Here is a 16,145-nt window from a genome sequence, read left to right as displayed (position 1 = left end):
CCACCTAAGCCCCACCCCCAGCCGGGACCCTATGAATATTGGAGAGCAGGAAAGTGCCGCTGGGCCCTGGGTCACTGTGGTGATCCGGCCATTGGTAAGTAGAAAAGTGTGGCCTGTAGGCAGCTCCCAGCTGCGCCTGATCCGGGAGCAGGAAAGCAAGCCCAGCCTGCGGGCAGCCCCAAACTTTGCCTGCTCCCCAGTTGCCATGGTGATCCGGGAGCAGGAAAGCAAGCCCGGCCTGCGGGCAGCCCCCAGCTGTGCCTTCTCCCTGGTCGCCATGAGGATCCGGGAGCAGGAAAGCAAGCCCAGCCTGCGGGCAGCCCCAAACTTCCCCTGCTTCCCGGTCGCCATGGTCATCCGGGAGCAGGAAAGCAAGCCTGGCCTGCTCCCCGGTCGCCATGGGGATCCGGGAGCAGGAAAGCTCGGCTTGCAAGCAGCACCCCCATCCTGGCCATAGCTCAAGGGGGAATACAACATGCAGTGGAGGCCAGGAGCCTGTGAGATCAACACAGAGGGGCTCCTGCTCCAAGCCTCCATGGTGTGGCTGGGGGCAGGCCCCAGCAGAGACACACACACACACACACACACACACACACACACACACACAGGACGCCTGCTCCGAGCCTCTGCTGCCAGACTGTGGCCATCAGTAGGACATCCACTGAGGGCTCCTGGACTGTGAAAGGGGCAGGCTGGGCTGAGGGAACCCCACCCCCCAGTGCACGAATTTTGTGCACCGGGCCTCTAGTCCTATATAATAAAAGGGTAATATGCAAGCAGAACGAATGGCAGAACCGAACCAATCAAAGTGTAATATGCTAATGATATGCTAAGGCTGCTCAACCACTTGCTATGACATGCACTGACCACTAGGGGGCAGATGCTCTGACCAGTAGGTTAGCTTGCTGCTGGGGTCTGGCCTATTGGGACTGAGCAAGATGGGCCGGCACGCCCTGGAGCCCTCCTGCGGTCCCTCCCTGGCTCGATTGTGCACCAGTGGGGTCCCTCAGCCTGACCTGCGCCCTCTCACAATCTGGGACTCCTCAGGGGATGTCAGAAAGCTGGTGTCAGACCGAACCCGCAGGCTACTCCCCTTGGGAGGGAGCCAGAAGCTGGGCTCATGGCTGATGAGCGCTGCTGTGGCAGCGTGAGCCTCTCTCAATCGGGTCTGATAGGACATGAGCCTGCAGCAGGCACAGCGGGGCCTGGATGAGTGGGAGCGGCAGGTAGGAGCTGTAGGCGGTGTTGGACTGTGGGTTTTGGCCCAATCCCTGCAGGCCACCCAGAGGGACCCTTCCTGTGCATGAATTCATGCACTGGGCCTCTAGTTTAAAATTAAAATGGAAAGAAACTGCAAAGTCACTGGAGCTTGGTCCCTTTAATGGGACCAATGTGCCAGTGAAAAGGCATTCTCAGAGCTTTCTGAAGTTTGTTTATTCAGCCTTTCCTTCCTTCTTATGAAGTGCCTAGTATTCCTCCAAAAATATCTTTCTTTTTGTTGATGATGTTGTGCAGAATTCATTCCCTGCTACTTAGATTCATGCCTCATACTTTCATTGCACAACAGATTTGGAATAGTCTCCTAATTTTTATTGCCCCCAAATACCCCACTGTTTTGATCTTAAAAGTTTCTTGTGCCAATCTTGTGATAAAATCATCAGCTATTTATTATTAGGAAAAACATACCAATAATAAAAAAAAGTGAGGAAGTTAAAAGATTTAAGATATCTCTGAAAATTGAAGCCTTGCCTAACTTCTTCACAAACTCTTTTGTTCCCAGAGAAGCTCCTTTTAACTTGCTATTTTACTTAATAGGGATAAAATTAATCAACTTTGTTTTCCTCCTCTCACTTCTAAAGTTCTAATGGAAGATAATTAGAAAAAAGAAACTCCAAAAATTAAGCAGGATAGAACAAGATATGTAAGCTGATGTTTCTAAATTAAAGTGGGATTTATTTTCCTCTACAGAATTTCAAAAAATAATCTCCAACATTACTCTTCCTCTGCTCTATCCAGGAACAAATGAATTGTGATCATTCTCAAAATTGGACAGGGAATGGTACGAAGTCAACAAAGAGCATAGGAATTATTACTTAAGAGGGATAGACCTCTTAGGGCTGAGACAGCCCAGGGATAGACCAACATCAACAAGGAGAGGATGAGATTTCTGAGAGAGACTGTATTTGGTTAGTTTCAGTAAGTCTAGTAAAAATTGTATCCGTGGTGCCAGCAATCATCATTGCCTGTCTAAAAATAAAAATGAAAAAAAAAAATCAGCCATCAATCTCTTTGTCCAAAACTATATTTAAGTGCCAAGCAATATTCTAGGGATTCAGTGTTAAACAATATAAGATCCATGTGCTTATGGAATTTAAATTTAAATGTATGGAGGAATTTAGTAAACAAGTTACCAACTGAAAATGCAAGATAATTTCAGATTATTTTAAATGCTAAGAATATAAAACTGGATGATGTGGTAGAATGAAAGCATGCTATGTTGAGAATGGGAGAAAAAAATAGGAATTTTAAAGAAATGTGTTTGTAGAGTGCATCTATCTCTAAGAAATATAGCTAAGACCATATTCTTGAGAAGAATAACATGTTAAAATGTACCTCTTCTCTCCCTATTCATCAGTATAGAAAACACCAGCAACTTCAATATATAAACAATTCATCAGCATTAGGACGGCTTAATACTAAAAATCAGTTTGGGTCTAGAAGTATTTACTTATCTAGCAACTGACTTTATCCACAAAAAAATATAGGACTACATCCCAATAAAATGAGATTTGTAATATTTTGTAGCACATTTCTGATACAGTATTGAAGATTTCTATAATTCACTTAATTTATTACAAGTAATGTTTCTAAGACTAAACTCACAAGAGGCTCTTCTTTGGTTCAAAGGTAGGGAGGAAGCGAGTGTTGTATCTATACCTGTGTGACAGAGGTTTGGGGGTCTTTAAGAAGTCCCTTTCAAGCAACTTAGTCTGTTCTCAGACTAGAGGTCAATTTTTCTGAAGAAAAAGGATAGTTGCTAGTTCCACAATTCACCAGAGAGAACATTGGCTGGGTACCCAGATTTTCCTGCAGGCTCTCACTAATGTGGTGTATAAAATGGGAATATCAGAAAATTTCAAGATGACATATTGAGTACATGCTGCTTCCTTCCTGTTCTACCCAAAATCTCTAGAAATGACAGAATAAATTATGAAAATTGTAGGGAGCAGCTCTAGAGTTATGCCTCGGATTGACCTGTGGCAGAGCCATAAACAAGTCCCAGCTTAGAAGGCAGAGCCCTCTTAGCATAATTAAGCTTGACCTTATGGGCGCCCCCGATCCTTCCTGGGTAGCTAATGGGCTGTGGGAGGTGCTGCAAGTGCTGCCAAAACAAGTGAAACTCACAAGAACATTGTAACTGAGGTGACCACTACCTTGTTTACCTCTGGCTATAAAATAAAGGCTCAGCTTGCTGTCTGGATCTTTCTCTATGGCCTCATCCAGGCATAGGAAATCCACTGAGCCCCAGCTACATTCTCTTTGTCTGTCTTTTCTTTTTCTTTCCTTCCTTTCCTCCTTTCTTCCATATATATTATTGATTTTTTACAGAGAGGAAGGGAGAAGGATAGAGAGCTAGAAACATGATGAGAAACATGATCAGCTGCCTCCTGCACACCCCCACTGGGTATGTGCCTGCAACCAAGGTACACGCCCCTGACCGGAATCAAACCTGGGACCCTTGAGTCTGCAGGCCGATGCTCTATCCACTGAGCCAAACCAGTTAGGGCTGTCTTTCTTTTCTTTAATTCTTCACCACCCCTCCTCAGGCTCACCAAACCCTTGGCTGTGCTGACACAGCACAGAAAATAAATTCTCAAGTTAAAAATAAGAGCAAGTTCTTCAAAGGACCAATAATGTTTAGGGAGAAAGCTATTCCCATCCATATCAAAGATTATTCCTATGGTAATAACCATGTCTTGGGGTAGAAATCACTATACTTTGGGGATGATAGAGGAACAGATTGTAAAATCTATTTTGTTCTTTGAATATTTCTCTCAATTTGAGTATAGTGATTGAGTATAATATAGTGACTGAGTATAGTGATTGAGTATAATACAGTGACTGAGTACAGTGATTGAGTATAATACAGTGACTGAGTATAGTGATTGAGAATAATACAGTGACTGAGTACAGTGATTGAGTATAATATAGTGACTGAGTATAGTGATTGAGTATAATACAGTGACTGAGTATAGTGATTGAGTATAATACAGTGACTGAGTATAGTGATTGAGTATAATACAGTGACTGAGTATAGTGATTGAGTATAATATAGTGACTGAGTATAGTGATTGAGTATAATATAGTGACTGAGTATAGTGATTGAGTATAATACAGTGACTGAGTATAGTGATTGAGTATAATACAGTGACTGAGTATAGTGATTGAGTATAATACAGTGACTGAGTATAGTGATTGAGTATAATACAGTGACTGAGTATAGTGATTGAGTATAATACAGTGACTGAGTATAGTGATTGAGTATAATACAGTGACTGAGTATAGTGATTGAGTATAATACAGTGACTGAGTATAGTGATTGAGTATAATACAGTGACTGAGTATAGTGATTGAGTATAATACAGTGACTGAGTATAGTGATTGAGTATAATACAGTGACTGAGTATAGTGATTGAGTATAATACAGTGACTGAGTATAGTGATTGAGTATAATACAGTGACTGAGTATAGTGATTGAGTATAATACAGTGACTGAGTATAGTGATTGAGTATAATACAGTGACTGAGTATAGTGATTGAGTATAATACAGTGACTGAGTATAGTGATTGAGTATAATACAGTGACTGAGTATAGTGATTGAGTATAATATAGTGACTGAGTATAGTGATTGAGTATAATATAGTGACTGAGTATAGTGATTGAGTATAATATAGTGACTGAGTATAGTGATTGAGTATAATATAGTGACTGAGTATAGTGATTGAGTATAATATAGTGACTGAGTATAGTGATTGAGTATTTGAGTATAGTAGACACTGGGGGGTTATTAACTGTGGCTCTGGTTTTCATCATTTTGTACTTATTGGAGATAATTTTTTAAAAATTTTCCTTTTGAGGCCAGTTGAGTATGGTTCTACTTTTTTTGTTGTTGCCATATATCCATTGTTCTCTAAATTCAATTCTGGACCCCCTCCAATTAGATAGGATGCTATTATCTTCCTCTTAAGAACTGATAAGAAATTTCTTATAATCACCTAGGTCAGAAGACAGACTCCCATATATGTTGGCTTTTTAACCCGCTCTTTTCCTTACTGGAGAAGAATCTCTTTTTCCCTGTTTCCATATAGAGAAAACTCCATTACAGTGACACTCCTAGTTTCTCTACCTCCCCTATCCCAATTTATTCCTCTCCATGAGGGGGAAATATGACTTCTTTGCTCAGTTTGTCAAATGGAACTGAATATCCTTGGTTCTGCCTGTCTGTCTGTCTGTCTGATTTGAGAGGCACATGCTTTTCCCAAGCATGCATTCTCACCTTTCTTAGCTATGCGGTAGACCTAGAAGAGCTAGATCCTTCCTTAAGGAGGAAACATTGAAAGTTTGGAAGGCTAAATTTCAATTCAAGAAGTGTGTTAGCAAGTCTTCTGGCCAGACTTAAACTTTGCCCTGCAAAATCAACCTTTTCAATAAAGCTGTTATTTTTTTGACCTCTGACTAATTTCAGCATCTCAATGAATCTCCACTCAGCTGGGAAATCCTCTTAAAACATCTATATTACCTTCCAAATCCATTTTCAGCTTCTTATCCCAGCTACTTCAAACTAATTCCCACCTGAAAATACATCAGTGGTTAGTTGTTTTTAAATGGCAAACTCATCTATGTAGAAGTGGGAATAATGACCGGAAGAAAAGAAATAATGGCATTTTCTTAATTCCAAAGCAATCTCCCACTAAATAGAAGTAAAACTGAAGCTGTTGCAAAAGAAATGGAGCAAGAAGTCACTCTACCCAACCTGAAGCACTATTTGGAGGCAATGAAGTCTACCTTTAAGTACCATATTTAGGGGCAATATCCCCACTCTCTACTCATTCAGTCATTACGAGTACCAGCTTCCTAATGTTTGCCCTATCTGGACAGTCAATGTTATCTTTTCATTCAACTAATGGTTTAAGTGAAATTAATTGACTAATAGTTTTTACCTAAATAAAAGTATTTATAACTGTAAATGTTGGTTGTCTTCCAACATGCACTTTCACCTTCTTCTATACTTACAGGACCCCTATTATTTTTAAAAGCAGTAATAGATGTTCTGCTTAAAAGATCCAGCCTTATGTACAGATCGGAGTAGCCAGTGAGGCCTAAGAGTCATTAGTTGGAGTGTCTGGGTAAGTTCTTCCAAGACGGCTTATTTAGGAAGAAGGCCTATTCTTTTGTCCTGTCTTTTCTCCTTCTTGTGACTTAGAATAGAGATATGATAGTCAACCAAAGTGACCATGTGAAGATCTTGAGGATGAAAACCAGGCACTAAAAATAGCAGAGCAAAAAAATGGAAGGTAGCTGGATCTCTCGTGACCATGTATCTGCCATACCTGCCCTGGAATACCTCCTCTGGACTTATTTAGAGGATAGCAAAAGAAGGCTCTATTTTATTTAGTCCACTATTATGTGGGTTTCCTTTATATGTAGCAAAAACTAGCTTTAACTTATGTGTCATGTGTTAAATGTGCTAGCTTTAGATAGTTTTCAATTATTAAAACAATAAACTTATACACTTATTACTTAAATGACGTAAAAGTCATCTTGCTTATTACTGCTAATATGCATACCATACTCATGAGAAACTGCCTAGTTATCCACAGAACCTGTAAAAATGATTCACCTTTCCTTTTGTTTTGCTCTTCTTATAAAGAGAGAGCCAAAAATACAGCAAGACTAGCTGAAAGTAAACTGGGAAAATTTGTGAAGATCTTTTGAGAAAAAAAGACATTTGGAAAATATACCAGTTTAAATAAGATTTACTTATATATCTGTGAAAAATATACTGCAAACAATGGCTTACTGATACTTATTAATTTAATAAGTTCCCCACCCCTACTGTTAATAGGATTTCATAACATGATTACATGAAGTTATAATGGCAAAATAATTTTGCATTTTAACTTTCTCTAGAAGAAAATACATAAAACATCTAACAAAGACACTTACATTTGAAGGTTTGAGTTTGTTAATGATGGTTGTTTTGCCACTATTATCCAGCCCAAGGCACAGAACATGGACCTCCTTCTTCTTCAGGCCCAGCAACCCTGAAAGTCTGTCTAGCAATCCCATACTGCGATTCAGATATTTATAAACCAACTGCAAGTCAGAAAAAAAAATACATTATCCACAGGCACATTAAGTATGGAAAATATGAGCAAGTATATAAATATTTAATAATATAAAGACACAATGATGTGAAAACCATGTCAATGTAGCTTTGCACTTAGTAAACAGAGTATAAGCTGATTACCAGAAAGGAGCCTTAATTGAAATGCAGATCGGCAGCTTATAACCCCTGGCAACATAGAATAATGCTCTGGAAATAGCTGTACATTTGTCACTGTAATTTTGTAATATTTAAGAAGAAATCCTGGTTAAACTCAGTATCTGTGGAGTCCACCATTTGTGATACATGAAAATATCTGCAGCCTTTTCTGGAAATTTGGAACAATGTATGGACAATGGGGTTCGTGGCAGGGTGGGAACCTTTCTCTGCCAAGGGCCATTTAGATATTTATAACATCATTCGAGGGCCATACAAAATTATCAACTTAAAAATTAGCCTGCTGTATTTGGCTAAACATTTAACTAACTCACTCCAGACCAAATGATTTCGCGGACCTTATACAACCTGCAGGCCGATGTTCCCCACCTCTAATGTGGAGCCTAAGGCTGAAGCTTAGAAGTAGGAGGCAGACAAAAAAAAAAAAAAAAAAAAAAAAAAGAGAGAACTCTGGCCCGAGTGGATCAGTTGGTTGGAGTGTCGTACACCGAAAGGCGATGTGTTAAATTCCTGGTCAGGGTACCTACGGGAGGCAACTGACTGATGTTTCTCTCTCACATAGATATTTTTTCTCTCCCTCTCCTTTCTAAAATCAATAGAAAACATACCATCGAGTGAGGATTAAAAAAATTTTTTTTTGCCCTAGCCCGTTTGGCTTAAGCAGCGGTTCTCAACCTGTAGGTCAAGAACAATGAAAATACATCCTGCATATCAGATGTTTACATTACGATTCAGAACAGTAGCAAAATTACAGTTATGAAGTAGCAACGAAAATAATTTTATGGTTGGGGGTCACCACAACATGAGGAACTGTATTAAAGGGTCGTGGCATTAGGAAGGTTGAAAACCACTGGAGAGCATCAGCCGGAGGACTGAAGGGATACAGGTTTGATTCCGGTTACCTTACCTCGGTTGCAGGCTTGATGAGGCAACCAATCGATGTATCTCTGACATTGATATTTCTCTCTCTCTGTCTCACCCCCTCCCTTCCACTCTCTAAAAATCAATGGAAAAATATCCTGGGATGAAGATTAACAACAACAACAACAAAAAGAAAAAGAAAAAAAAAGAAAGAAAAATCGAGACTCTGGCTACATCATTTGAACCCACTGGCTAAATCTTTTTCTGAAGCCAGCTCCAACGTTTTATTTTGCAAAAATATGAATAAATATTAAATTCATGTTTTGGTTTGTTTGCTTGATAATATTCAGTTTAGGTTACATTTCCTATCATTAGAAACAAAGAATTCTGATATATAGGATGTCCTCCCAAAATGTCTACACACACCTTGAGTAATTGTAAAGGCAGTGTTTATTAAAACACATTTCCTTTTCGCTCAGCTGGTGTGCTCAGTGGTTGAGCATTGACCCATGAACCACTAGTCACTGGTTCGATTCCTGGTCAGGGCACATGCCCAGGTTGTGGACTTGATCCCCAGTAGGGGGAATGCAGGAGGCAGCCAAACAATGATGATTCCTCTCAATGATGTTTCTATCTCTCTATTCCAGTCCCTTCCTCTCTCTCTAAAAATCAATAAAAGCATCTTAAAAATACTTTTCATTTTCAAAACTGAGCTATCAGCTGTTTAAGTGTATATACTTTTTTTGGACATCTTGTATTTATCTAAATTTTTCCATAGTTTTTACATTTATTTCTGGCAAGCCACTACAAATTCATTTAGGAAGAAGTTTATGTATAATATATACACATGCGTGAACACTCACACAGTTTTATCAAACCTTAATATCTGTTTTTTTAAACTATAATGTATCTGAAGTAGCCTGTTAAGTAGTATTTTAAGAAAGTAAATACCGATCTTAGATTTTAATCTAGTTTTCTTAAATACTGTGAAAGTTTCTTTAACTCATCCCTGACTTGTTCATTTGTTTATTTATTCATTCTTTGGGGGGAAAATCCTTCCAATGCAAACCTTAAATAAATCTCCATTAGAAATCCAAACAGAAGTATTCTGAAGTCAAATAAAACAGCTGGTAACATATTGCTCACTGTGTGGTCACCTGTTCATATCCTTCTGAGGCACTGTCAAATCTAGATGTCAGGTTTCCAAATGAAACTTCCCAAAGGTGTTCCCTTCAGGTCCATCGCCTACCCAAACATTACTATGTGGGAGGGAGAAGAAATATATCCCCGTCAGCCCTTAACTGCTATAGGGACTGCTATAGCAGTAACTATAATGCACCGATGTTTCAAATATTTCCTATTACTCTCTGAACCATGATTTTTAAAGTTCTCTAACATTAACCTCATTTATTTGATTTATTCTCACTTCCATCTAAGGTTCCAGAAGCCTGTCATCTTACAGCTCCTTCAGTACTTTTTATCCCAGACGAGGTCAGACTTCGAAGGATGTGAGGCTCCAGCAACTTAAATCATAAGAGGCTTCCAAGACAACCGCACTTGAAAGGAGGCTGCAGCATCAATTTTGCTTAGGACCCTTGGGAGATCATTATGGTCAGAAGTTTCAAAATGGAATTCTAATAACGTGTAGGAAACAAAGGTGCAGTGACCCATCCAAGCATGGGGCTCATAGAAGGGCCCCAGTTGCCTTCCCCAAGGAATGGGGTTGATGGCAGGTACTCCATTTGTCCCGCCTGAATCAATTTTTCTCCTTGTGTTGGAGATTAAATTTCTTTCAATCTATTCCTTTTATCTCAGCTTAAGGATAAGCATTTGTAAGATCTCCTTTAAGCTAGCCTTTTGGTATCATAAAACAATTCACACAATTTTAATTCAAAGTAAATCTGCCATAATTCACTTTGTTGTTTACTGTAGTAAAACACGGATATAAAGACATACATATATAGTTTTCCATACAATTTTGAACCGATTTGAAAAACATGATGACTTCTCACATGATCCCCCTCTGGGCATCGACTATAAAGCATCAATAGTCAAAAGCCTGATACTGAATATTCATTTTTCACAGAAACTTGGATTGTGATTTTCCATCCGCTTTTCACGGATTATCAAACGCCCCAATGCTTGTGACATACAACTTAAAAGAGCAGTCAGTTGTTCTAAAAGGTGTAATTGCATTTATTGAAGTTGCTTTATAAACAATTACCATATGCTTTTATTTCTTAGTAATTTTGTATTTCTGTAAGGTGACTCTTGTGTGCATGAAAGGAGGGGAAAAAAGACAATTCAAATTACTCGACATTTATTTATCACGCCCTAACTGTACAGTGAGAAATACAATTAAAGTTTTCTGCACGCTATTGGATGAGTATTTCTGAAGAGGGGATCAGACATCTGCATTTTAAAAAGCCACCCAGTGTTTCTGATGTATAGTCACTACTGAGAACTACTGGCTTTCAGAATAAATTCCAAACTATCACGCACGGCTTTTAAGGTTGTTCGCAACTTGGCTCCAATCTACCTTTCCAGTTTTGTATCTCACTGTTTTCCTCCCGCTGCACACCAGCTAATCAAATCCTTTTGGCTGTTACCCGAGAAACTGCGTTCTTAAGGACTACTTGTTGCCAAAGAAGTCCTAAAGAATTAGGATTTTATTCACAGTTAAGAACTTAGAAGATAAGCTGCAGAGACAGTGGTGAGGCAAAGAAAACACTGTGAGTTGTACTTTCTAAACTTTAAAAAATGTTTCTAGCGTGAATTACACAGCACACGCTATCTCAAATAGACATTTTGACTCGTCTCTCAGTTTTTGATTATGAAAATTTAGTTATACTTTCCACACACCACATAAAAACACCAGACTGGACAGTACGAAAACAAGCACCACCACAAAACAACACACAAATGTTGTCGGAAGGAGTTTTCTGGGGTCCCCAAGGACCCACCGCAGCAGTGCCCTTCTCCCTCCCCGCCTCTCACACGGGACGATAACCCCAGAGTGAAAAACGGGGGGCAGAGCCACCCTGATGCAGCCGGGGGCGGGCGAGGGCAAGCTGATGGGCGCCGCTGGCCACGAAAATTGCCGGCGGGGAAATACCTGCGGGCCCGGGAGCTGGTGAGGGACGGGGAGGGACGACCTCGCTCGCCCCTCCCGGGGACGGGAATCTGCCGCGGGCGACCCTCCGCCTTGCCTCTCTCGGCCTCCACGGAAGGCTCTCCGGTCCGGGCAAAGCCGCTCCACAAGCTGGAGAACGAGTAGCCGCCCACTCCGCCCGAGCCTCAGTCAGTAGGTGCGTGGCGTTCCCCTGGCAACCGGAGGCTCTTCCGGTCCCGCAGCCACGCTTCCTCCGAGGTCACAGCGAGCCTGCGCCGTCCTCCCGCTCAGCGTCTGGAAGAGCTCGCGGAAACGCCGCCCGCGGAGTGTGAGGAAGGCGGAGCGCCGTCCCGTGGGGCGTGATGGGAGTTGTAGGCGCGCACAGCCTGTTCGGAAGCGTGTGGCGCCTGCGGTAGCTGAGGGCGCCGCTCTCGGTTCTGGTCTTTGCGGGATATCAGCGCCGGGAACGGGCTGTGCGGGCGGCGCCCTGAACGCGGAGGAGTGTGCGCCGTTGGCAGGCACGGACCTGGCGTGGTGGCAACGACCACTGGACGCACTGTGTCCCCTGGAGCCAGATGTGTGCGGGAGGCGCCCCGCTGCCCTGCGCACCCACCCTCTTCTGGGCTCTGAGAGGCCTGGGACCCTGGATGCTGGCGAAGTAAAGGTGTTAATATAGGTTGGGAGAAAGATGAACTCGCAGGTATTGTTCCGCCAAAGAATGCCTGCATCCTGGCTTCCCAGCTCTCTGATCTGCAGAGTTCCAGGAGGCATCATCTCCTGAGGGTCCCCGGAACCAACCCAGCAGGTGGTCAGAAAAACATTAACAGTCTCAGTGCTTAAAGTTGGCCACCTTAGCTTGCAACTGGGATTTTATAGTAACACATGATCCTCCAATTGAAAATATTTTGACATACACGTTTTCCACATTTTACTATCCTTGCCAAAGTGGAGACTACAGATGTTAGGGGCAAAAAGAATATTGGGGACTAGTTATAATTATGGGAAATATTAATCATGCTCTATTAACCATGCTTGCCTTGTTCTGGTTAAAGAAAGGACATTCTAACTTGGTTGGAAGTTGTATGCCCCGGGGCCTGGGAGTCAACCTTGGAATGCCTTCCATTCTCATTCAAGACCTGCCTATTATCTTGGAAAGATTAACAGCTTTGTTGCCCAAACAATGGAGTCCCACCACAGCCTGCAGAGCCTACTTCCCCATGTAATCTTTGTCCTACCCTATATCAGCAGCTGGGTTATGAGGGGCTGCAGAGCAGATTTTTCTTTTTGTGGACGACCAGCTGCTCTCTCGTACAGCTGGCAGTACTGGAATAAACACTCATATATGATTCAACCCTGTCTCTGCTTAATTGGCTCAAGTAGTGACAGGCAGCATGGACCCATTGATTGTCCTGATTACACAGATGCAATAGTTTTAAAGGTCTAGGATATTTTTTTTTTCTGTAAACCTTTCAATCTTCCTATATAGGCATAATTGCCCCCCCCCCCACCCCGTCCCACCCATGAATGGTGTTCTTGACTTAAAAGTTCTTCAAAGAGTTTTCATTTCTCATCTACTTTGTTACTGTAAGTATAGGATTTATCCCTCCTCCAACTACCTAGTGCAATTAACTACCAAATTAGTAATTAATTTGGCCTATTAAATGGAGGGTGAAAAAAGAGACTAGAAAGAATTTACAAAAGTAATGATGGGGGAAGGGGAGGGTTATACTGTTGCAGAAGACCAGAGAAAAACCAAGTGACGCTTTAGAGCAGTGGTTCTCAACCTTCCTAATGCCACGACCCTTTAATACAGTTCCTCATGCTGTGGTTGAAAGGGCGAGGACTACGCCCTCCATCTTGCCCCAGGGTAAGGGCTACGCCCTCCATCTTACCACATCCTGTGTAACAAGACACCGACTTGCGCCTGGCCAATCGGCAGGGCCCACAGTCCTTTCTCCTCCCCTTACTCCAACCCCCTGTAAAACCTCTCTCCACACAGAGTTCTCTCTCTCTGCCACTTGGCTTGCCATTGTGTCGGTGAGTGTGGTGGATGGGGAGCTCGAGCTAGATGGAATAGACTCTTTGCTTTTGCATCGGACTGGGCTGGCTCCCTGGTGGGCTTTTGGGGATCTTGAAATCTGGGCATAACAGTGGTGACCCCCAATTTCATTGTTACAAATTGAACATAATTAAAGCATAGTGATTAGTCACAAAAACAATATGTAATTATATATGTGTTTTCTGATGGTCTTAGGCGACCCCCGTGAAAGGGTCATTCGATCCCCCAAAGGGGTCCCAACCCAAAGGTTGAGAACCGCTGCTTTAGAGACAAGGAGTGACACTTTATTTTCGCCGGGAACTCAGGGAATAACTTTCCAAATCTGAGTAAAGTAACATGCAGGTGGCTTCTCTTTTATATCTTTCTGGGGTCTTTGTCCCTTGAATATGGATTATGCTTCTGGTCCTTTTTTCAGGGTTTGCAAGAAGGCCCCCAGGTGTTGGGGGTCTCCAGGCCATGGTGCCAGCGTTGATAACCTTCCCTCCCGGTCAGTGCAGTGTTCACAGTTTTATGGCCTCTGTAACAGATTCTGCAAGACCAGTTTCTGGGAAAGAGGTAGTGACTTAATTATAGGTTATCAAGAATGTACACTGGACTTGCTGGCACAAATCCAGATTGCTAGCCCCCCAAATATCAGGGTTACATTGAAATTAGCCCTTTTTAGCCTTCTCATGTGTATAATTATGGGATGCTTTTTGTTTTGTTACTTTTCCAACTGTGGCTGTTATTTTTACAATGAAAAAAAAAAAAGAAAGAAAAAGAAACATGGCCAGGGCTGGTGGCTGTTGAAATGCAAAAACTAACAAAAAACAAAACCCTTATATAGTTGCATAGCCAAAAGAACTGACTTACAAATGTCTTTGTAGTAATGGAATATGCAAATATATGTTTTCGTCCTTATTCTGTGACCTTAGGCCAATTGATCCTCCATTATGCTTCAGTAACCTCATCTTCAAAAGGACTATTTGTCTCATCTAGAGGTTTTGAGGAAAAAATAGGTAACAGAAGTATATATGTTTGGCACATAGTATTTATTAAATAATTTCCTGTCTTACCTTTGTACTGAAATTTTTATTATATGGATAGGATTTTTAAGTGTGGTGATTCTTTAACTTCTTGCTCTGTATGTGAAGGCATTATGACTCACGTTGATAAGGGATGGTAACTAATTTGCTTTTAGCCATAATTTGACTTTTTTTTTTTTCTTTCTCTTAAACATAGGCAGAAATCTTATGTTTTAGAAAACTTTAGTGGACAGACTTAATTTTTCCTGTTTGGAGTTGCTATATTCTGCCCCTAGGTTGAGTTCTATTTTTGGTTAGTGAAAGGGTTAACTGGAGAACACAAGGCTTGAGCCTTATAAAATCTAACAAATGTCAAAGGGAAAGCTCATTCTACAAGCCGAAGCCTTGCACAAACATTCTCCCCTTGAGTAATTATTTTATAGAAATGCCTCAAGGCCATAATTCCTTACCCCCCCCCCCCCCGCCCCCCCCAAGGAAGGACGGAAGGATGTCTGGCACCAGCAGAAGGACAAAGGGCAAGGCTGTAAAACTATGGACCTGATATTTTTGTCAAGCCAAAGCCCCGGCTGTAGCTTTCCCTGAGCGCATAAAAAGCCTGCTCCCCCCCCCCCCCCAATTCATCGCTGGCTCTTTCTTGAGTCAGTCCACTTGCACCCACGTGACATGAATAAATACCATTTTTTTAAAAAAATACATTTTATTTATTTTTACAAAGAGGAAGGGAGAGGGATAGAGAGTTAGAAACATCGATGAGAGAGAAACATTGTGATCAGCTGTCTCCTGCACACCTCCTACTGGGGATGTGCCTGCAACCAAGGTACATCCCCTTGACCGAAATTGAACCTGGGACCTTTCAGTCCGCAGTGTGATGCTCTTATCCACTGAGCCAAACTGGTTAGGGCAATAAATAGCATTCTGATTACACTGAACCTTGAGTTCATTCTGTGTGACCCCGGCCCAACCCTGAACCTTTTAGTTAGTACAAAACATTTGGTGAAAACTAGAAATATAATGGAGAGATTGAATATCTAACTTTTCAGTAAATTTAGGCAGACATATAATTATTTTACCAAAAAATTAGCTAAATAAATAGATGAGTATAGTTGATGTGATGACTTATGATTATTAGAGATGAAATAGCCACAGTTTACTCAATATTCTAGAAAATGCCAGTTTTGAAAATATCAACTTTAAAAAAAGTAAATATTTCATATGTTGAATCTGTTTGGTGCTTTGCCAACTGAAACAGCTTTCAAGAGTACACTCAAGGCTCAGCATAAAAACTGTCCCATCTTGATTTAAGAAGTTAGTTTGGCTCTCTTCATTTTGTTAGGAGATTGAGCAGTTTTAAAAATGGTATGTGATTTTCTGAAAGCTACTTAAGATACCAGTATAAGGGAAGAAAGTTTCAGGCACTTTATTACCAGTTTAAATTTCATACTGGCTTTTGGAACTGTAGAATGATAAAAGACATAAGAGTGAGAGATGATGAATACAATCCTATTCTGATTAATTCATGATAC

The 16,145-nt window shown here is 41.3% G+C and overlaps 1 protein-coding gene across 6 annotated transcripts in view; it reads right to left on the bottom strand.

Annotated features, from left to right (window-relative positions):
• The window catches only part of ARL6 (ADP ribosylation factor like GTPase 6), a 49,924-nt gene extending 38,058 nt beyond the window's left edge, over positions 1 to 11,866 (bottom strand). The window contains exons 1-3 of one of the 6 annotated variants that reach the window (XM_036350949.1): positions 11,542 to 11,866; positions 9,584 to 9,685; positions 7,229 to 7,378 (exon numbers count right to left, since the gene is read on the bottom strand). In XM_036350949.1, the coding sequence (XP_036206842.1) occupies positions 7,229 to 7,351 (123 nt within the window). In that variant the 5' untranslated portion in view covers positions 7,352 to 7,378; positions 9,584 to 9,685; positions 11,542 to 11,866. Of the gene's footprint in view, positions 1 to 7,228; positions 7,379 to 9,583; positions 9,686 to 9,852; positions 10,002 to 11,541 lie in introns of those variants that run through there. The other 5 variants (XM_036350948.1, XM_036350946.1, XM_036350952.1 and 2 more) reach the window with 5 other exon arrangements.
• Positions 11,867 to 16,145: the final 4,279 nt, after the last annotated feature.

This window comes from Myotis myotis, unplaced genomic scaffold (assembly GCF_014108235.1).
Source record: "Myotis myotis isolate mMyoMyo1 unplaced genomic scaffold, mMyoMyo1.p scaffold_m19_p_2, whole genome shotgun sequence".
NCBI classification, from domain to species: Eukaryota; Metazoa; Chordata; class Mammalia; order Chiroptera; family Vespertilionidae; genus Myotis; species Myotis myotis.
This window is presented reverse-complemented; position numbering and strand designations above follow the sequence as displayed.